Genomic DNA, 22,522 nt, shown 5'->3' on the forward strand with positions numbered 1-22,522 from the left:
GCTCTCCGCCCTGCTCCCGGCACTCTGGCCGCCGGGGAGAGTGGAGAGCCCCAGCTAGGCTCTCCGCCCTCCTCCCGGCGCTCTGGCCGCTGGGGGCTCTCCGCCCTGCTCCCAGCGCTCTGGCCGCTGGGGAGAGCGGAGAGCCCCAGCTGGGCTCTCCGCCCTCCTCCCGGCACTCTGGCCACTGGGGGCTCTCCGCCCTGCTCCCGGCGCTCTGGCCACTGGGGACTCTCCGCCCTGCTCCCAGCGCTCTGGCCTCCGGGGAGAGCGGAGAGGCCCAGCCGGGCTCGCCGCCCTGCTCCCGGTGCTCTCGGGGGGAGGGCGGCGGGTGGCTTTTCTGCATAGGGCGGCAAAAAAGCCAGAGCCGGCCCTGTGTGTCATGTATGGAGCTGCAGTCACACTGATATTGATCTTGGTTAAGGACCCTAGATGAGATACAACTGTAGCGGATGGTAGTGACAGACCTTGTTTATCTGTCGATATAGGCATATAGATATTTTAATAAAACCCCAAACTATCATGACTTACAGTATGGGAACAGCAACAAATGAGGGGATTTTTGTTTATTTTGTTTTTGGTAGGTTGACTAGTTGAGGATTTTCTCCCATCTTTTCTCTCCGTCTCTATTTTCTCCTTTTCTAGACTCTTTAATATAAATAAAACAGTATTATGCTATTGTTTTACTTACTCAATGTAATTCCCATTACCCAGTTTTCCACATAGTATAGCTATGCATGCATTTTCGGTGTTAAAATAAAATTTTAATGGAAACAAATAAAGCGTCCCATCCATGCACACATCATTCAAAAATTAACAAGAAAGGGACTGACCTTGCTCCCACTAAAGTCAATAGCAGCCAAAGTCAACAATTTTAACAATTGTTATTTGGAACTCTTTGCCACTAGAGATTAGGGTTTGCAGATGTTTTTCTTTGTCATCAGAAATCAGTTTCCAGATGTTACAAGAAGTCTGTTCTAAAGAGCAACTATATTTGAACATAGGCCATAGTGCCTGGTTTCAAATATGCTCTTTTTTCCTAAACACAACCTTTTAACACCAAGCAGAGGATCTGCCACTGCCAATTTGGAAATCTCTCCATCTCAGAGCTAGGTCTGTTGCCCTTTTAAATTGAGTATTTTGTTTGTTTTTCTTAACTGAATATGGACTCAAAGAAGTTCATGTTCAAATATGATGTTCCTTCAGAAAAGGATTTTTTTTTAAAAAGGCTGGGCTTAAAAATATTACCTCTTTGAATGCAAGCTTCAGACCATGCCTGGCCTGCCAACCTGGCAATCGGACTCACAGCAAATGGCTCATTTTTAAAGCAGTAGGTCTGCACAACATAAAAAATATTTGTACATACTTGCATTGAAAAATCTGCTATGAAAAAATGCTCAAATTGATACAAAAAGACAGAAGGGGGGCAGAAAATAGGATAAAGACAAATGAGAGGATTTGATCAGGAACTGAAAAAGAAAAACGTGCAAGAGCGAGTAGGTGGGACTACTCAAGTAAGACTTAATTGGAAGGGGAAAGCTTCCCGGTTTCCCACAATAACTGTGAGAAGATGCTGTACCTCTCCTGCCTTGGCCATCACCTTTCATACTATGTTCCTGCCTAACATTTACAGTCAGCTGAGGCAGGTCTATTCAGAGGGCCTGATCCAAAGCCACTGAAGCTACTTTGGATTTAGTCACTCTGTTCAGTAAGGACTGGGCCAGTACAGGACTTTCTCCATCAAGAATTCCCATGTAACAGAGGAGGTCTGCAGAATTCTAGTGCTGATTGCCTTTAGGGTATGCTGCAAATCCCACTTTCCTGGGTTCTATCTGGCCGTGCATTTGGGCGAGATGATTCTTTAAAGTTTTATAGTTTATGCCCCATTCCTGCTAAAGTACATCTTTACTCACAAGAGTAGCCTTATTGAACATTATGGAGCTACTGACAGACTGAAGCTTGCAGGAGCATGCTTTTAGTTTGTATTCTTTCAAGCCTAGATACCTTTTCCTAAGACCTATGAATCAATTCCCTTTAAACTGTCAGTTCCCTGACTAAACAGTCAGTTATTTCCTAGTCAGGAATGTATTCTTCTTCTCTTTAATATATATGTCATGTGTTTTGCATTATTAATTTCTGGACTGGTTATGACGTACTATTTACCTCTACCTTCAGCTTCCAGACATCGGGGTGGCTTCCCACTTCCCTGAAACTGGAACTAAAGCTGCTCTGCTCCAGAGAGAAACCATGAGCGATGTTGGTACTGCCCTCCACGCTGCAGGGGGACAGTGATGGGGCATTGGAAGTGGGTGAGGTCTAACCCCAGGAGGGGGTGTTTGAGGCACAAAATACCCCACTGAAGGGTGGAGGCGAGCTCTCGCCCTGCGGCGCATTAGGGGAGGAACTGCCTCCCTGAGGCGATTCTTACAGGGCAGGGGGTGCTCTTTGGGCACAGGATCCCCACCGGGGGGTGCTGGGGAGGGGGACGTTTGAGGAGTGTGTCAGCGGGGTAGGGAGCAGAGGGCAGTGCCCGGCGGTGGATGGGGACAGTCATGCCACTCCAGGGCTCGCGTTTGGGGCCAACAGGAGAGCGAAGCGGCGAGGGAAGTCCCGTTAGCGGCCTTAACGCAGAAGCGGGGGAAGCCCTGGCGGTGAGAGCGTTAAACGGCAGCACACACAGTCATGCTCCCGCCCCCCGTGTGCGCAGCTGCGGCTTCCTAGCAGGGCTGAACCTGTGGCGGCGCATGCGCGAGCCGGTGACGCATGAGCCGATGCTAGGACGCATGCTCGGTAGCTGGGAGGAAGTAGAAGCTAATTTTCTCCTGGCGCTGGTGAGCTGCCGGTAGCGTGCGCCGGGCTCGTCTCCTCACTGCGAGAGACCTGCTCAGCCGCTCGACTCCGGCTGCCCCGCAGCTCCGGACCCTGCCCCCGCGACGTGCCCTGGTCTCGGGGGGGGGTGCTCGAGAACCCACCCAGCTCTTCCGTTCCCCCCTGTGACGATATAAGGGGCGGAGGGACCGGCCTGTCTGGGGCAACGAGCTGCCTGTGCCTGGCTGGGGGCTCCCCTGTATGTGGGGGGACACCAGTGCAGCCTCCGTGTGGATGGGGAGTGCCCCATGGCCAGCTCCCCGCGAGGGTGGGTGGGTTGAGGGGTCGCGTTGGAGAGTGAGCGCCCTTGGCCGCAAAGGGTGCCAGGCACAGGTAAGATCCTCGCCTTGCGCGTGGTTTGCCGTCAGCACTTTGCAATATCGGCTATGGCGGCTGCTCTCCTAAAGCTGCTCCCTCTAGACCCAGGGGATGAAGGCACGCAAAGATGCAGGATGGGACCTGCCACGTTATCCACTCTGGGAGCCAGGCTCGGATCCCCCCTTAGGATCACGGTTCCTGGTGGCTGCTGTTTGTGCACCGCCTGGCCCAGAAATGATTTGGCTGATGGTTACCTGCAGCTTGATCTGAAATGTAAAACTTCAGGTTTAGCTGCAAGCAAGTTGAAAGGTCTCGTGCTGAGTGTCAGTCACTTGAAGCTTTTGGCCTGTCACCGGTTGAGAAAAGTAACAGTGAAAGTGGTCCTTAAGAACCTTGCCCTGAAAAAATCCACCCCAGAAGCAACACTACAGGAGATAGTCAAAGAGCTGCTGAGAAATGTGTATGTTTCTCTTCACCATGTTGTTACTGCTGCCCCAATTCCTGGAAATCCAGTAGTGTGTGTTGAAATACTGGCTGTAGATGCTTCGACAGAACAAGCTGGCCTGATAGCTCCCAAAACTAATATAAACATTAAAGAAGTAGTCACTTTAGAATGGTACAGACACTTGTCAAAGGACACCGCAAAAATTTCAGCTGCAGGAATGGATGATTTGGGCAGCTCTTTGAAAGAGATGATTGTTTTGCCTTTCCATTTTCCCAAAACCTTCAAGAAGTTGGGTCTTTCTGTCCCTCGTGGAGTACTGTTGATGGGCCCTCCAGGTGTGGGGAAGACTCTTCTCATAAAGGCAGTTGCAAGGGAAGTGGGGGCGTATTTGCTTTGCATCAGTGGTCCAGCTATATATGGCTCAAGGCCTGGAGAAAGTGAAGAGAATTTGCGAAGAGTTTTTGAACAAGGCAGGGAATTGTCCAGTGAAGGACCAACCATTCTCTTTATTGATGAAATTGACTCTTTGTGCCCTAAACGGGGAAGTTCAAACAGCATCCCTGAAAATCGTATTGTTGCTCAATTGTTAACTCTTATGGACGGCATAGGCAGTGAAAATGAGATGGTCGTCATGGCAGCAACAAACAGGCCCGATGCCTTAGATCCTGCACTGAGAAGACATGGTAGATTTGACCGAGAGGTGAGCATAGCCTGTTCCTCATGTTTTGTTTTTGACACTTTAATACCATTTGTCATATTTATATTGAAAAATCAGTGAAAAAGGGTCTAGTGGTATTGTTCTGCAGGGTCAAGTCAGCTGATCGGGTTTGATGCCCTATTTCTCACTATAAATCAGTGACCTACAAAGGAGAAGAAAGTTACCTTTTTGCTGCTTTATAATGACACTTGGAGGGTTTTTTCCCCCATCTTGGTTTTTACATAATTGATTATAGGTTTATATACTAAATATGTACTTAAACTGATGTAAGGCACTTAACAGTACCACACAACATTTTGATTAAAAAACTAAAATCATACAAAATTAACATGGCACACATTAAATGGATTAAACTGGCTAACTGACAATTACATTATGAGACCTGTAAATGGGGAATCATGGTCGATCAGGTTTATTTCTAGGGGGGAATTTCACAGGGATTGGTTCACATCATCACTGATAAAATTTGCAGCTGACACAAAGATTGGGAGCATGATAAATAATGAAGAAGACAGATAATTGCTCTGGATCGCATGATAAGATGGAAATAAGCAAATAATATAATACAGCCGAATGTAAAATTATATATCTTGGAATAAAGAACATGGGCCATATTTACAGGATGGGGGACCCTATCGTGGGAAGCAGTGGCTGAAAAAGACTTGGGGGTCATGGTAGATAATCAGCTGAACACAAACTCCCAGTGTGACACTGGCCAAAAGGGTTAATGCAATCCTTTCCTATATAAATAGGAATATCGAGTATGAATAGGGAAGTTATTTCTGTATTTGGCCTGGTGCAACTGCTTGTGGAATACTGAAGTTCTGGTGTCCACAATTTAAGAAAGATGTTAATAACTTGGAAGGGGTTCAGAAAAGAGCCACTAGAATGATTAAAGGATTGGAAAATATGCCTTATAGTGAAAAAGTCCAGGAGCTCAATCTACTTCGTTTAAAAAAGTGAAGGTTAAGGGGTGATTGCCATCTATAAGTTTCTACATGGCACCAAAAAAAAAAAAAAAAAAAAGGGCAGGGAGGGCTCTTCAGTCTAGGAGACAAGTGTATAACATGATCCAGTGTCTGGAAATTGACTTTCAAACTGAAGTAAGGCATACATTTTTAACTGTGAGGGTAATTTACCATTGACACAATTTATCAAGGGTTGTGATGGATTCTCCCATCACTGAAAATTTTTGAATCAAGATTGGACGTTTTTCTGAATGAGCTGCTTCAGTTCAAACAGGGATTAATTCAGGTAAATCCTGTAAGAAGCCTGTGTTGTACAGGAGATTAGACTGGATTATCACAGTAGCTTTATAATCTGAATCTATACCCTACTTTTCCAGGAAGTCTCAATGGACACCTGCTGAATTAGTAGTCCTATTATATCAGATGTCATGCAAATGGAACCTGATTAACTGAGGCTAGACCTACATTCAAACTATTACAAAACTGATTGTAGTTGTGAATTATTTTAACAACATTTCTGTACTTGAAAAAACCAAAATACTTTTTCTGGTATTCATCATTTTGCTTGCTGAATTGGTGGTAGCTCTTTGCAAAAGCACTTTTTTGCTAGTATAAATTGTATCTACACTAGGAGTTGTACCAGCAAAACTTCTAGGGTAGACCTGGCCACGAGAAATGAGCTGAGCTGGTGGTAGCAAGAGCAGACAGTATTAGCAATAATCTATTAAGATAGACAAGACTAACTTCTGACAGTGTGGCACCTTTCATAAGCACTAAATCTACTTCTAAAATGTAAAAGGAGTATATTCTAGGGACTCTTTGGACTGTGCAGAAATTGGTGATGTTCATGTCTAGTATAGGTAATTCTAAAATCTTCTAAGAACAGGTAGAACCATGCTAATTCACACACACACACTTTATAATTTACACACAAAATTGACACTTTTTGCCACTTTCATGAAAGATTAAATAGCAGAGTGCTGTAGTGAGAGCTCATTTTAGTTAATGTACTAACTTCATTATTTTTACAAAATATACCACCTTTGCTTGTATTTTAGATCTGTATCAGACATCAAATACTAACTTACAATTGTCAAAATAAATTGACAAAAAATACAGTCAGCAAAGTGATGCATCCTTGTTTCCTTTATTGTCTGCCTGTGTACTCACTAAAACCTTGAACCTGCAACAAACTCGATGCAAGGGTCTATTCCAAGATCATGGCCTAAAATCAGTAATTCACAAAGATTATCCCAGTCAGTTCAAATTTGATAAGTTCGTCCATACTGCATTCACACTTTTATCTAAATTTTCAGGATTTAACAGCATTATTAACTAGTGAAATACACAGTTTTGATTGGTTATATTTTAGCAGGTTTTCAATAATTTATGCACATTACAGGCTGGTTTGTCCTTTTTTGTGCAGTCATATTTTCTTTATTTATTCCGTGTGTTAAATAAAGCTAATCTCTGTACAATTAAGTAACAGGCCATAGAGTAATCATTCTCCGTGGGGTTTTTTATCTGATGTGTGTCTTGTACAGTTTTTAAATAGAAAAATATTATCAGTAGCCTCTTGTGTTCTAATGTTGCAAGGAAGTGATTATTTCACTATTAAATCTCCTTTTGATTAATCTTTCAAATATGACTTTAGATCAGGGGTCGGCAACGTTCAGCACGTGGCTCGCCAGGGTAAGCACCCTAGCGGGCCGGGCCAGTTTATTTACCTGCTGACACGGCAGGTTTGGCCGATCACGGCCCCCACTGTCCGCAGTTCGCTGTCCCGGGCCAATGGGGGCGGTGGGAAGCCGTGGCCAGCACATCCCTCGGCCCGCGCCGCTTCCTGCCACCTCCATTGGACTGGGACGGCGAACCGCAGCGAGTGGGGGCCGTGATCGGCCGAACCTGCCGCGTCAGCAGGTAAATAAACTGGCCCGGCCCACTAGGGTGCTTACCCTGGCGAGCCGCGTGCCAAAAGTTGCTGACCCCTGCTTTAGATACTAGGTGGCATTTTTTTGTAAAACATCTATTCGTTGAAGTGCTACTAACCTGGAAAATTAAATAAGTGTAAATGAAAAGTACATGTATCGTGCTATATATTTTCAGAGTATTATAGAGCCATTAATTAGACCCTTGTGAAACAGTGTAAAAAGAGAATTTGCATGAGGGTGTCTAAAATACGGACAACATAAGTGACTTATCTAGGGCTACAGAGTGAGAGAGAAATATAACAAAACACTGATAAATTTCCATATATTGTATTTGTTTTAGGTTATCATTGGGACACCAACACTTAAACAGAGAAGGTCTATTCTACAGTTGATTACTTCTAATATGCCTATTTCCACTGATGTTGATTTGATCAACCTAGCAGAAATGACAACTGGATATGTTGGAGCTGATCTTACGGCACTCTGCAGAGAAGCTGCTATGCAGGCTGTCCTCCACAGCTGTTTGGTAAGGAGTCAGAATAAACAAGAAAGATGGAATTATTCACATTTATCACTTTTCCCCACTAATATCACTCTACTTTAATATATAAAATGAATAATTCAGGGATGAGACTATTCAAAATAAGCTAGCAAGCGTGTTATAGATGTAATTATAAGCTTTGCTACGGTCTTTCAATCCAATCACCAAGTGACTGCCATCTCCTTGAGGGAAAAGGTGATGTGGAATATCTTTATTCTCTCCGTGAGCTTTTTAGTGTCGTACAAGGCAGAGAATATACGTTTTTAATTGAAGAGCAAATGCTATACATTTTTTCCACCTAAGGTCTCTCTTATAAGCTACAAGCAATTTATATAAAAATCTATTTCTTAGTAAGGTGAGCCATGTAGTAGTTTGTGTTGTGGTTTGCAACAGAGATTTATTTTGTTTGTCTAATATTACATGGCATATTGGCCTGAAGAGAACAGTTACAAATGCCCATGGTGCAGCATTTCTGGGATGTTGTAGATATAGATCTCAGGGAAGCATTATTTGTTAATCTTTCTTCCCCCTCAGTCAGGACTGCTAGGAGAAGGGGAGCAAAGGCTTCAGTTGCTCCCTTGTTCATCAAGGTGGAGTGGAGGGTCAGAAAAGAAGTCAAGGAGTGCTTCTGTGAGATCGAGATCCAGAATATCTCTGGAATCATAGAAACTATGGGAGATGCTGGTGCACTTTACTCTCCTCCCCGGGTGGTGATAACAGGGGAACATTTTATTTATAGAACCTCCAACGCCAAAAATCCTGTACAAAAATTTAAAATGATTATTAAAATAAAGTTGAGCCCAGTAGCCCTGACAGAAGCAGCCATTCTGTCAAAAGATGGTCAAAGAAAAAATAAACCAAATTGCTGGCCTCTGTGCTGTATACACTGACGACTCTTCTGCAAAGTGCAGCTTATTACATTTTATTATGAAATCTGTAGACTTCAGCAAACATGATATAGGGGATAGCTTGCCAGGCTGCAGGAGACTCTCCACTGGAGGGAAGGAAGAAAGTCCAATAGCTCGCAGACAGTGGGGTTTTTAGCCTTGTGCTGAATTTTTCCACTATGCTATAGAGAATACAGTGTCCCTCAGATTCCTACTCTGCCTGTAGAGCTGTGTCTAGCCAGCGTTTCTCAAATGCGGCCACCAAGGGCTTTTCTTGTGGCCACAGCCTCCTGGACAGTGATGTGGGACAGGGCAAAGCAGTGGCCCCTCCCCTGAGGCTGCCAGCAGGGGTTGGGTCCTGTTTCCTTCTGGAGAGACAAATGCTGGAGTAGCAGGCTGCTAGTGAGTTCCCCACCTTCCCTGGGGTCCCATCCATTACCTCTTAGACCCCCCATCCATTCTCCCCATTGCCTCGGGCTCCCACTGCCACTGTACCCACCTCCCCATCCAGGGCTTAATTTGTCCCTGGGCTTGCCAGCGCTGAGTAAGTCTTCTGCTGTGAAAAGTGATATCTGTATGTATGTTAATATCACTTTTCACAGCAGTAGACTTACTAGCTAGCAAGTCTTTAAAAAAGCAACCCAAAACACACAATAAACAAGAACAAAAAAGACAAGAACATGCAAAGCACCTTATTTGTGTTTCTGTTCTGTTTAATTCCAATAAAGAATAGAGACAAGTATACATTATTTTTATTATTGAGTCTGCAAAAAATCCCAACATAAATACATGTGGAATGATTTGGACATGTATATGTGCATATTTATATCTGTCTTTCCTAAACTTAATTAGGAATTTTAGTTAAAATGTTAACAGCAGCTACCAGCAAGAGTTGGTGGCTGCACTCTGAGGCCACCAAAAAATTTGTTGAGACACCCCCCTGGCTATACCATCAAACTTGATGACCCTAAGTCACCACTAGGTGGTAGCAGCAGTGGAAGCTACTAGTAATGTAGACAGGACTCATGTGGGGCATTTTTAGGTGACATGGTAAGAAACATCTGAGTCCTGTTTACCTTAAAGCGTCTACCTCAGCTGTCATTTGAGGAACTGCATTGGTGGTGAATTATGGCTACAAAGTTTTCTAATGTAGACAAGAAGAATACGCAGAGCATTGAACAATACCAGGGATCAGCCTGGCCTTCGATGAAATTTAGCATGAACCGAGGATCAAAAATAGATCCATAATCCAAGATTTTTGCAAACCTGTATTCTATAGAATGTTGGGTCTACAAATTTACCCTAGTTGTGAGCTTAACTCTAGAAAGTACATGAAAATTCGTAAGAGACCACAGTAGCCTAAAACAACAAATGTTGATGGGAAAAGTTATGAATAGGAAACAGACTGAATTAGTCCAAACAAAAGGGTCTACTGATATAACGCAAGGACTGTATTAAGATCATGCCTGGTAAACAAGAAAAGTATGAAACCAGAAATCAACGGACCAAAACTGGTTTTTCAGAAAGTAGCCTAATTGGTGGACAAAATAATAAATGGATGGGCTGTTTTGCACACAATTTCCTTTGTGAGTCCTTAAAGAAAGAGACTTTGTGAGGAAAAAATTATTTACTCGAACAAGCTCTACCATAATGGTTATCATCCCCATTGTTTCCTGGGACCCTGATCCGGGCCAGAGAGAGGGGCCTATATGACATCACCACCTCTACCAGCTCCAGCTGAATCCCAAACACCATGTGGGATCCAACAGCAGCAGCTCCAGTCCATCTCAACTAACTTCTCTTTTTCCCAAAAGGACAGTTATTTCCATCTTTGATATCTAAAAGAATGTCAAAAAAGAGGATTCTCCGTCTGAAGACTTTCTCCAGCTAAAAGTAAAGGGAGCAAGAGACGCTGTTAAAATGATAGCCTTATATAATATTTTACATTTCAAATGCTTTAACTGTTTTTCCTTTCTTTTATTAAAGGCTAAAAGGATTTTTAATGGAGTATGTGCCAGGGTACTAAACAGACTGAGGTCTCTGTATACCAAACCCCAGACTTTATTTAACACTGTTTAATGTTGGACAGTGACTGGGTTATGTTAATGCCTTTGGTCCATATATTCAATCTAAATGCATTCTGCTGTATACACTGGAACAGATGCCTGAATAAATGGGAGGGAGCTAGGAATCCTGTATGTAGTGACCCTAAACCCTGGGTTTATCAACAGCTTCCCTCACTAGAGTGAGTCCCTTATGGCAGAACTAGAGTAGATTCAGGAGAAAAGCAAAGATACTCTCTCAAACATCAGTTTCTTTCAAAAGTGTCCAGCCCTGTGCCATAACAAAAAATATATCCAGCCACAATGAATGCACACTGTTTTGTTGGTATGTGTTTGTACTTGTGTCTGTCATATGTAAACTCTTTAAAATAGGGGTTCTCTTCTTTGTCAGTTACATTTGGCATATTGTAAAATGCTGTGGACATCTAATGTAGCTATATAAATTATTAATGATGCAAAGGAAGAAACAGTGCTTTCCTTTTTTATTTATTCTTTGTGCATTTCTTCAGGATTCAGTTCGCACGTTGATTAACATGGCAGATTTCCATGAAGCTTTTAAAAAGATTCAGCCATCTTCCTTTCGAAGCAGTGTTGGACTAACTGACTTTAAACCTGTTACCTGGGAACAAATTGGTGGTCTTGAAGATGTGAAATTAAAGTTAAAACAGGTAGAGTGCAGAACACATTTAAACAAAACTGTAATTTCTCCCATCTACCTCAAACTGTTCAATACACTGCAGAATTGAAAAGTGTTCTTATGGGAATTGCATTGGTCTTTAATTCGTATTTAAAATGTTATTCCTAATTACTTAAAAATATTAAAGCACGTTTTTGTATTTTCTTAAATCAAACTAAAATTGCCTATACACAGGCTCTAGCACCTTGTGAGTAATTAAATTTACAATCTCAAAATATCACCCAGGAGCATACCATAGTAAATTAACACATTAGCCAGTAGAGGGCAGTTACTGCAGCAGCATATACCCATCTCATTCCAACTACCCTCCAGTCTATACATTTTGGCTATTTCAGACCAGAGGGGAAATGAGTTCCAGAGTCAACCAATGTGCCCTCTCAGAGAATGCCGTTCCCACTGCCCTATCTCCTTTATAACAAAGAGGGTCAAATTGGAGTGTGTCCGTTGACCTCAACTGTGGTAATGCAGCAAGGTAAAGAGCAGTATTGTGACCAGTAGTTTTATTGGCTAATGTGTGACTAGATACATCACTGCAAATGTTTCATCCTTTCTGTATTTACAGAGTATTGAGTGGCCTATGAAGTTTCCTCAGGCTTTTGTGAGGATGGGATTGTCTCAGCCAAAGGGTATTCTCCTATATGGGCCACCGGGATGTGCCAAAACCACTCTGGTGAAGGCTGTGGCCACAAGCTGCCATTGTTCCTTTCTTTCTGTTAGTGGTGCTGACCTTTTTTCACCTTATGTTGGAGATTCAGAGAAGATTTTGTCTCAGGTTTGGTTTTTAATCACATATGATGCATGATTTGCTTATTTTTGTATAAAGTATTCATCACTCCTTTGTTTTGCTTTTTAAGACGTTAAGGCCTGATTCTCATCTGGTCTAAATGGATACAGCTCAATTGACTTCAGAGGAGCTATTGCCATTTACATCTGCTGAGCATATGTCCCTAAGTTATATTTCAAACTAATTTCTTTAATCTACCTATTGTGTATGGCTTTTTGTTCTTTGGTTGACCTTAGTATTAAGTTAGGCACTGTAGTAGGTCCTAGCCGGGGCTCGACCCTTCTGGACAGGAGGGGAGCCACACCGACTCACTGCTGTGGGAACAAGTAGTCAGTTAGTCCCGGAACTCCGGCTCTTTAGTGCAGAGTCGGAGCAGCCACAGTTAAAGCTCAGGCCCTTGACTGCAGGGGCTGAGCGAGCAAAGAGTTCAAAGCCCAGGCCCTGGATCAGGGCGGGGCAAACACGGTTGGCTCAGGCCCGGGTTTGCAGGGGCTGAGCGAGGAAACAGTTCAAAGCCCCGGCCCTGGATCAGGGCGGGGCCAACACAGTTAAGCTCAGGCCCTTGTTTGCAGGGGCTGAGCGAGCAACTAGTTCAGAGGCCAGGCCCTGGATCAGGGCGGGCCAACACAGGTAAGCTCAGGCCCTTGTTTACAGGGGCTGAGCGAGCAAATAGTTCAAAGCCCACGCAAGGCACGCCTAGGCTTGCTGTAGCCGAGTGTCGGGTGAGGGGGATGCCTGCCACCCGTGAGTGGGGGTGGCAGGGGGGAACGCAGGCCCACCCACTCCACTGCGTTCCAGCCCGGGGCCCTAACAGCGGTTGCTGCCGCTGCTGGTCAGTGGGGTATCCAGACCGCAACACACTGACATAGGCTCACATTCAGTTGCAGCCGGACCGGGGTCGGCTATCCCCGGGCCACTTCCGTGATCCCCCTCAGATCCTACCTCGCTCGTCGCGCCGGGCTCAGGCCAGTCCACCTGCATGGGCTCCTCTGGGCCGGGGCTCGGTGGCAGGTCCGGTAGCTCTGCCGGGAAGTCAGGCCAACGGTCCTCAGGCGGCTCCTCTGGGTAGCAGCAGGGGCGGAGGGGTTCGGGTACAGTCTCACCCTCGGGGTTGGTGGGGTGAGGCTCCCAGGGATTCTCCCAGTAGCGGGCGTGAACGGGCTCCGGCGGCCCTTCCTCGTAGCGGGCCCGGGGTAGCTCAGGCCAGCTAGGGTCTTCGACGGTCTCCTGGCCGGGAGCTCCCGGCCGCACGTCTGCTCCCTGTGGTGGCTGGCCGCCGACTGAGCTCTGGCGGCCGGCCTTTATACTTCCTGTCCCGCCCCTTGACTTCCGGGGGGCGGGGACAGGGGGTGGTGGTCCCACCCACTCTGGTGCCGGCACGTGGGCTCCCTCTTCTGGACAGGAGGGGAGCCACACCGACTCACTACAGGCACCTAGAGTCTGCTAAACAGTCAATGTAAACCAGATTGGTCTCCATTGAGTGTTGTAAATAAATATTTATTTAAAATGAATTAGTTAAGTAAAAGTATAGAAAATCTATAACAAGTGTTTTCAGTTGACATGGTGGAACTTATACATGCATTACAACATTCTACATTTATTTTATTAACCTTTTATTAGGTTTTTCGACAAGCAAGAGCACATACTCCAGCAATAATATTCCTGGATGAGATTGATTCTATCCTAGGATCTCGATCAGCCTGCAAAACTGGACATGGTGCCCCAGAGAAGGTTCTTTCTGTCCTTCTTAATGAACTAGATGGTGTTGGCATTAAAGTCACAGAGAGAAGAGGAAATAAATTACAACTTGAAGGTGATTGTCAAGAACAAAATGAAAAGGAGAGACAGGTATGTACACTCGCATATATAGGAAGAAGGTTCGTTTTTATTGCTAAAGTGCTCCAGAAGTTTAAACCATTGGCTTTCACAGATTAAAACATTACCTTTCTGCTGCCTTTGACAACTTCTTGATAGTATCCAGTATTTTCTTTTACATACAATATTGGAGATAGCTAACATGCTCCTGCTATGCTGTTAAAATGGATTTCAAGGTGGTAGGGTTACATCTTCACCTCCATTCTGGCATACTGAAGAACCTTCCATCACCACCACAATTTTATTCTTACACATGCTTCATTCTTCTTTTTTGTTTCCTTTATTTTCATCTGTAATTTTTTCTCTCCCTCAATTTTTGTGACACACCACCTGAATACCTTTAAAACTTCTCCTTTACTCCCTCTGCATGTTAGAATATCATAATTCTGAATTCTTAGAGCAGCAGACTTTGTACATTATTAACCCCTTGTTATTTAGTTATCCTCTTTTGTTTCATTTGCTGATAACATATTTTCTGCCTTTTTCAGTAGGAGTCCTGTCTCTAAAATTTTCACTAGAGCATTTTAACAGCATTGTCTTCTTTTACTAACTTGCAACTGCTGTCCCCATGTAGTCTGCTTTTAACTACCTAAGCTGACCTTTATTCATTGCAAGTGATCTTAATTTTATTTAAATATTTATTTAAAACTATTCCTGATTACATTTAAGGAATTATGTCAATAACTAAGTCACCTATTCCCCATTACTGGGTATATATTTCATCATTGTAAATTTCTGTGACTTCCCAGTTTATGGTTTCAGATTTATTGCTGCTATAATGAACACACAATACATATTTTAATAAACTTTTTAGTACTTGTTGCCATTTTAAACAGTTATATAAACCCTTGAAAATGTTGTATGATACTGCAGTCTTACGTCTTCTGTGCACTCAATCCGACATGCACAATCTTGCTAGATTCTGACCACAAGAAAGTTCCATATGCATTACCAGAATGGATATTGATTCTTCTTTATTGTATTACATATTGGTATATTGACCTACACAAAGTAGGAACATTTGTAGTGAAAAGGAAAGTGACTACATATGGATATATGCATTTATTCTTTGTATTGCCTCTCTTTTTTCTTCTCTTAGTTGACACTTATAAATTATACTTGTCCTGTAGCCCAAAGCATATAAAACACTGTATACCCATCTAATTTGCTGCATATATAATCTCATTCAGATAGCGTTTCAAGAAGTTTTGAACAAAGATGTCATGATAGTTGCTGCAACAAATAGACCAGACAAGTTGGATGATGCCTTGTTGCGCCCTGGAAGGTTAGACAAGATCATCTATATTCCACCTCCAGATCAGAAGGTAATGCATTATAAATCTGTACACAAATTTAAATAGAGGTGTGAAGTTGTAGGTATATTATTTCTTAACAACAACAAAAAGAGGCATAGTACTATAATGTATGTAAGTGTGTGTAGCTGTTTGCACTGAAGATTAACTACTAAATGTCTAGCTTTTAAAATAAATATGAAAGCAGCATGGATTATAAAATATCATTTAAATGTATATAAAAATGTACACCCTTCAGACACTTTGACCAAGGCACAGGCATTTCTGGCATTTCCTGACTTTTGAATGCTTGATGATGATATATTTGCAAAATCAAGCATTCAGAAGTTAGGAAATGCCAGAATTGCCTGTGCTTAGGTCAGTTTATATTACAGTAACTCTTCACTTAAAGTTGTCCCGGTTAATGTTGTTATGTTGCTGATCAATTAGAAAACATGCTTGTTTAAAGTTGCGCAATGCTCCATTATAATGTTGTTTGGTAGCCGCCTGCTTTGTCCACTGCTTGCAGAAAGAGCAGCCTCTTGGAGCTGGTGGGGGCTTGGAACCAGTGTGGACAGGCAACCCCGCTATCAGCTCCCCTAAGTTCGCTGTGCACAATTACCAGGCAGTTCAGGTGTCCCTCCCCCCACTGCCATGTGCTGCTCTTGCCCTCTGCCTTGGAGCTGCTCCCTGGAGCTGTGTAAGGGCGGGGAGAGGGAAGAAAAGTGCTAATGTCAGGGTGTCCCCTGCTCCTGTACCCCCATCCCCACAGAGCAGGGGGGACACCACAGGGCTCAGGACAGAGGGAGCTTGCTGGCAGCAGCTGCTGTCTCAACTTGCTTATCTACCTAAAAAGGCAGTGTACTTACAGTGGGGTCAGTGTATTTAAAGGGGTAATGCATGTCTGTCTGTCTCTCTCTCTCTCCCACACACATGTGGTGTGTGTCTCTGTCTCTCTCTGCCATGCTGTCTCCCCTCCTTCCATTCGAGCTGCCTTGTAGTGTGAGGCTACATTAACAACATGTGTTAACCCTTGAGGGCTAAGCCGAGTGCTAGTTCATCATTTAGCAGTAAGGCATTCCCTGGGAAATATCCCACCCTCTTACTTCACCACCTCAAACAATCATCATTCCTGTGTACAGTATTAAATTGTTTGTTTAAAGCTTATATCGTGTGTGTGTGTGTGTGTGTGTGTGTGTGTGTGTGTATATATGTGTATATATATATATATATATATGTCTTTTGTCTGGCAAAAAAAAATTCCCTGGAAGATTAAAATGTTGGTAAAGATATAAGCAACTGAAGAAAGTGACTTACAATGGAAAGTATTAGACAACCTTAACCATTAGCATTGCTGCGAGATCTTGCCAACTCCCTACTCAAAAAAACCACCAACAACCAACATAGCATGGATAGTTGAGCATTCTACATTATTTTGGGGTTTTCTTTGTCTTACATTCGAGTTCTTTAGATAGCCTATACCAAGTTAGGAGTGGGAGCACAAAGGTACAAAAGAAAACTAAAAAAAAAAACAAGCAGCAAGATCCAGTGATTCATGATTTTAAGAAGTCGTGAGATGATGTAAAAATTGTTGCAATTGGTGAGGATATTGCTGCAAAACTATAGCTTAGTGTTCTACAGACCAGTAAGATACCGGGCTGCCCAACTAGATTTTCATTCAGAGTGCTAGTATTCAGAATTCAAGTCAAGATGCCCTATTGAGTATTCGTTACTGAGCTTTGCCAATAAAATATTTTTCAACTGCTTTCTTACTGTCCACATTGAATGCATCATATGATTACTCTGTGGTAAACTGGGTTTTTGCTTCTTGGCAGTCATTTGTCACAAGTAGAATATTTGTTTGTGACTGTAGTATATTTGAGTTTAGAATTTGCAGAGTAAAGTACTAGCCAACATGAGTAAAGGTGGCAGAAAATAGGCCTAAACAAATACTTTTAATAAAACAAATAGTACCTAAGTGACTGTCCTTTGTCTTTTGTAATGTGCTTGTATCATAGGGAAGGCTTTCTATTTTGAAAATTTGCACAGAAAAAATCCCAATAGATTCTGATGTGTCATTAGAACACCTAGCAGTTCAAACCAAACTCTTTTCTGGAGCCGATATTGAAAATCTCTGCAAGGAGGTAAGGAGTTTTTTGTTTAATCAGTGAAGTAAGCTGTAAGTGAGCACTTTAGATGGAGAGGCCAAATTATAGAATATTCTAAGACATTTGGTACTTTTACCCTTTTCATTAAAAATTGAGGAAGACAAATGAGCAAAATTTTATACCAGCTGAGTGAAAAACGTATGTTGTTCCAGTAAAATACACCCAGTAAATAAGGGCTCTGTTAGTACTGAAGTTGAACTAAGTGCAAAATTAGAATAAATTGCTCCTGTGGAGACACCCAGAAGAAGCAGACAGTTTGTGGAGCCTAGAAACTCTCCCTGCAGGAGATTGTATGGAGAAGGCAGATGATCCAACTTTACTAACTTGGATTTTTGGGGAGGAGGGTAAATCCAGTCCTGCAGAAAGATAGTTCTAGTCCCTCTCCTTCTGTCAAGAGCTTCTATCCTTGGACAAACACACAGTGCTCAAAAACACCTTCTTCAAATAGTGCAAGTAAGGAGCCTGAATTATTTCTGTTTAGTAGAAATAACTTAGGCACATATCCACTGCGCAGGGAGATGAGCATGCTGTGAGGAGTGCCTTCTCTTCCTGTGTCCCAGACCTTCCCCTCCAATAATCATAGAGCACGTTGAGAGCATGCTACCAAAGTGGCTCTGCCCCTCTTACCTGCATTTACCAGAATCTGTAAATCTGTTTACTCTCTCTTTGAAGCAGAGGGTAGCATTTAAAAGAGTGAATGAAAAGCAACGTGGGTTAACTTACCAAAAAAAAAAATGCCAAACAAACCTGACAGATTTCTTTGACAATATTTCAGGTTAGTTGGAGTAAGGGACTACTCAAGTTCTGGAGCAAGTACTAATCTTCTTACTTTCCTTTTGAAAGTCTTACTTAAAATCCAGATAAATTGCTCCCTTGTTCTACACATCATAGAACTTATTGCTGAAATTAACATTGATAAATCGGGAAGAAAAAGAATAGGGCAAGGGAGATGTCCACAAATATTTGAGGAAACGTATTTGAGGAAGGAGGAGGTTAGGTAGAATATCTGAAGAATTAAGTGACCAAGGATATGTCTTCTAGCCCAATCAACTAGATGCAGTAAGTGAAACAGTATTTACTGAATTTGGAATAGAAGAATAGAGAAGGCAAACTAACATTTGTATTATCTGATAAATTGACTTCATTTAATGTTTACCTATTGTTTTTTTATCTTGAATCATACAGTACTGTGTCAAAACACTGGACTAATGTTCATTTTTATTTTTAAGTTTTGAAAAGATTGATTTGTAAAATTGTGTTGTGTTTTTTTAAGGCTGCTTTGCAGGCATTACAAGAGAATGGACTTGAAGCAACTAGTGTGAAACATGAGCATTTTGTAAAATCACTGAAGACTGTAAAACCATCATTAACCCTCACAGATTTGGATTTTTATGAAAAATTATTTAATAAGGAAGTATCCTCTTAAATCAGAAAAATTTGAAGAATGACATGCAAAAATTGGTGGGTTTTTTTAATCTGTTATATAATCTTTTATAAATGCATGATTTTGTATAACCCTTCTAAAAGTGACCTGCAAACAAAGGGCAGAAAAGTTTTATGGTACCCATTTTCCCTTCCTTACTGTATAGAAAGAAGAATTGAAAGGCTATATATATTCATTCTGCTGGTTTTCGACATAGAAGTATTAAGCATGGTCTTCCATAGGACCTTCCACCTCTGAGTCCCAGTCAGTCAGCACTTCTGTGAGCCAGAATGCAGCTCTAAAGACCAGTACCAGTAAGAGATCTGACACAGTCTGAGAGGCCGTCCACAACCGCCAGAAATCTTTGAGGATTTACATTGTATATTGAAAGCTGCTTTTAACTGAAGGCACAAGGTTATTAAATATTAAATGAAGATTCATTTTTTCCAAACCATTAGATGATTGAATTAAGTAGGTGTTAACAAAATTAAATTTTTAAAGTCTGAATAATAGTCACTTCTCATCTCAGTAAGATTTTTACTACTTTTGTACTGCAATGTTGTCATGATCCTATTAGCTCCCAATGGTCCATAGAATAGTCTAAACTAGACAAGAACTAAATATCTAGTGCAAAGAAGAAAGCTTTTAGAAAAAATAACCTTTTGTGCCATATTTATACTTTAAAAAGAAATAAAAAAAGGGGCATAAATTACTTTTTTCTCGTGCTGTTCACCTTTCACATAAGGCTATATTTGCAATCATCATTTGAAGCACAGATATTTTTTCCCCCTATGGACTGCAACTTGCATTATCTTGTGTGTGTGCTGCTTTTTAATATTGTATTATAGTTTTCTGGTTTTGTATGTAATATAGCAAGGTTTTACTTGTTCTAGATTACAAAAATCTTTCACATTAAAGGAAAAATAAAAGTTAACATCTTGTTTGCATTAAATATAATAGTCTTTTTAAAGTACTGAATTTTTCAGACAGCATTCTTCTGATTGAGGTCTGTTATTGATGTAAACTAAACTTGAATAGCAGAGACTTGCTTAATTTTTGGGTTCCTTACACTGTAGCTATTACATACTTTTCCAAATAGCAGGACTATACTTTAGTCTGAATTGTAAGCCAACCCTTTCATAAATCAAAAAAGTCTTTATCCAGTAATAAGCTCTATCCTGCATGATAAAGTCTCTTTCTTAGGGCTTATTTGACAGTTTATCAAAATTGAATTTCCAAGTGTAGATGAGCCCTTAGATTAAAACTGTAAAATATATATTAGGCTGCCACAGACTTGCTTTTGTTTCAAGCAGTATATGTTCAACTCCTATAAGGACTCCTTTCCTGTTGTCCCAAAATCAGATTGACAGTGCAGTGGATATGTACTATGGTTATGAATACTGTAGGAATTGCTACATCTTGATTTATGAATATTCATATGTAATAATGGTATGCACACTGTATATGTGAGTAGGTCAGTGAGGGGAAGTTTTTTTTTTTTTGTACTGGGTTATAAGACTGTCCTGTGTGAATGCATTGTGCTAACTTGAACTTGGCTTAGTGGAATGTTTTATATGTCTATAATGGTTGAATTCAATGGGAACTGTACAGGACTGCAATATAATGACTTCCCAGATAAGAATACCTACATACACGCCACAAGAACAGTGGAGGCCAGCTGTTAGACATAGGAATCCTACATTTAGTCTCCAACATGCCGTAAATCTTGTTTTGCCAGGCTGGGAACTAGAGATCAAAAGATTAAAGAGTTAAGTCACCCCCCCCCCCCCCCAGGCTTTTTATCAGTGAGCTGTCTAAGCAGACAGGCTGTATAGAGCAACCAAGGAAGGAAGGAGTCCATTGGAATTGGGCATTCTGAGATTCACAGAATGGTAAGCATTAGGAGAAAGTAGGCATGGACTTCTTTCTGATTTATAGTTTTTAAAATGTTTAATCTGAAATGGTTTTGTTCTAAATAAATTATACTTTGCTTTAAGGAAGCTGATTGGTCACTAATTACCACTGTCGTTGCTCCAGAGGGAATAGAACTGGGCCTCAGATGAAGTCAGACCTAAGGTGATCACAGCCGATACACAGGTTACTGCCAGCCAGCACCTGGTCTGAGAATAGGAGAAATGCATGATTTCACCTCAAGAAAAAGAGAATTGCCTGAGGCCCAGAGGGAATGTGTTCAAACAGATCAAAGTGGATGAAGTGTAGTTAGCCTGGTAATTGTGATACAGATCATTCTCACAAACAAGGTGCAAGAAATAGTTCTACTGATTTAGTGTCACTTAGAATCTGGGGCGGCTAAATAGATGGCTTGGTATAAGAGGAAAAACCTTGCGAGTGTCTATTATCTGAACTGACTTACTTTCACCCTTTAATCCATTTCCCAGATCATCTGCAGAAGTCACTGTCAAACAAATATTGCATATCTACAAGACAGTCCACTAGGTCTTCAGCTCAGATAAATTACAATTTCAATCATCTATAAAATGAGACAGCAGGACAGTTAAGGATTTTTAATTCATATCCGTACTTAACGCTCTATTCTGGATTTTAGATACAAGATCTTCAGGAGTAAAAGGCTTTTCTATAATTTAAAAAAACAAAGACTGTGAAGTGTCAGAGGATCCTGAGGACAAAATGCTTGTATGAATAAAGTATATTAATTGCCATTGACTGTGGGAACTGTGAGCCACTAAAGTCGTGTGTAGGTTCCTCGCAATCTGCAAATATACGTGTATCATATAACTTGTATAGTATTTTTAGCAGGAGGCGAGCCAGAAGCACTTTTGGCTATTGCAGGTATATAGCATCATTGAAATGAAGCTGCCATTTGGTGGTTTGCCTATTTTTGTGAATTTGGGAACCCATTTTGTCCAAAAGAATTTTACATAGTCTGTTGTTGGATCAGTAATGAAACAAGCAGATACCAATACAAACACAAACCTATTTAAACAAAACAGTCCAGAGGTAAGTAATAATTGGTGCTGTTGGGAAGAGTGGTGTTTTTACTGACAATCTTTTTGCAGTCTGAATTTTATCAATCCCCAGTTTTCCTCCTACATTCCATCATCCTTTTATGCGTTTGCATTGTAAGTGGAAATGTTTGTTAAAAATACACTGATATCTGGAAAGAAATGATTAAATATTTTTACAAGTGTCTGTCTTTGTTTCTGCTTTTAACTTGGCAGGGAAGGGGTTTAGAAATGTAATCTTGTTTCTGTCAGGGGAAAGCTCTTGCAGCGTTCTCCTGTAGATGATGTAAAGAAACTCAAGTAAAATACAAAACCTAAGGTTAAAATTCAGAATGGGACATTGCTTTCTTTTTTCCTATTGTGTGTAATAAGAAACCCCCCAAGCAGGTCCTCTAAATAGCATTACCCCAGATTGTGGCTGGAGTGAGATCACTTGGCCTTAAAGATTCCATGGCAGTTGGAGACAACTACCGTGAAGAGAACAGCTGGCCACAAGTTGGAAGCCATTACTGTGTGAGAAAGGAGGTGGATTATAAATTACTGTCATAATTTGTTAGCTATGT

General features: G+C 41.7%; 1 protein-coding gene across 3 annotated transcripts; it reads left to right on the forward strand.

The window, feature by feature from the left end:
• The first annotated feature begins 2,776 nt into the window (after positions 1 to 2,776).
• SPATA5L1 (spermatogenesis associated 5 like 1) lies at positions 2,777 to 22,162 on the forward strand. Of its 3 annotated transcripts, none has more exons than XM_034784199.1 (9): positions 2,777 to 4,328; positions 7,586 to 7,771; positions 11,246 to 11,404; positions 11,996 to 12,205; positions 13,838 to 14,065; positions 15,283 to 15,417; positions 17,403 to 17,528; positions 18,826 to 19,013; positions 21,375 to 22,162. In XM_034784199.1, exons 1-8 carry the CDS (start codon positions 3,252 to 3,254, stop codon positions 18,976 to 18,978), a joined length of 2,274 nt encoding a protein of 757 aa, XP_034640090.1. In that variant the 5' UTR covers positions 2,777 to 3,251; the 3' UTR covers positions 18,979 to 19,013; positions 21,375 to 22,162. The 3 variants fall into 3 exon arrangements, with proteins under 3 accessions (XP_034640090.1, XP_034640089.1, XP_034640088.1); XM_034784198.1 differs by lacking the exon at positions 21,375 to 22,162 and adding an exon at positions 19,142 to 20,331; XM_034784197.1 differs by lacking the exon at positions 21,375 to 22,162 and having other exon boundaries at positions 18,826 to 20,331.
• Positions 22,163 to 22,522: the final 360 nt, after the last annotated feature.

Source organism: Trachemys scripta, chromosome 10, assembly GCF_013100865.1.
Source record: "Trachemys scripta elegans isolate TJP31775 chromosome 10, CAS_Tse_1.0, whole genome shotgun sequence".
Taxonomy (NCBI): domain Eukaryota; kingdom Metazoa; phylum Chordata; order Testudines; family Emydidae; genus Trachemys; species Trachemys scripta.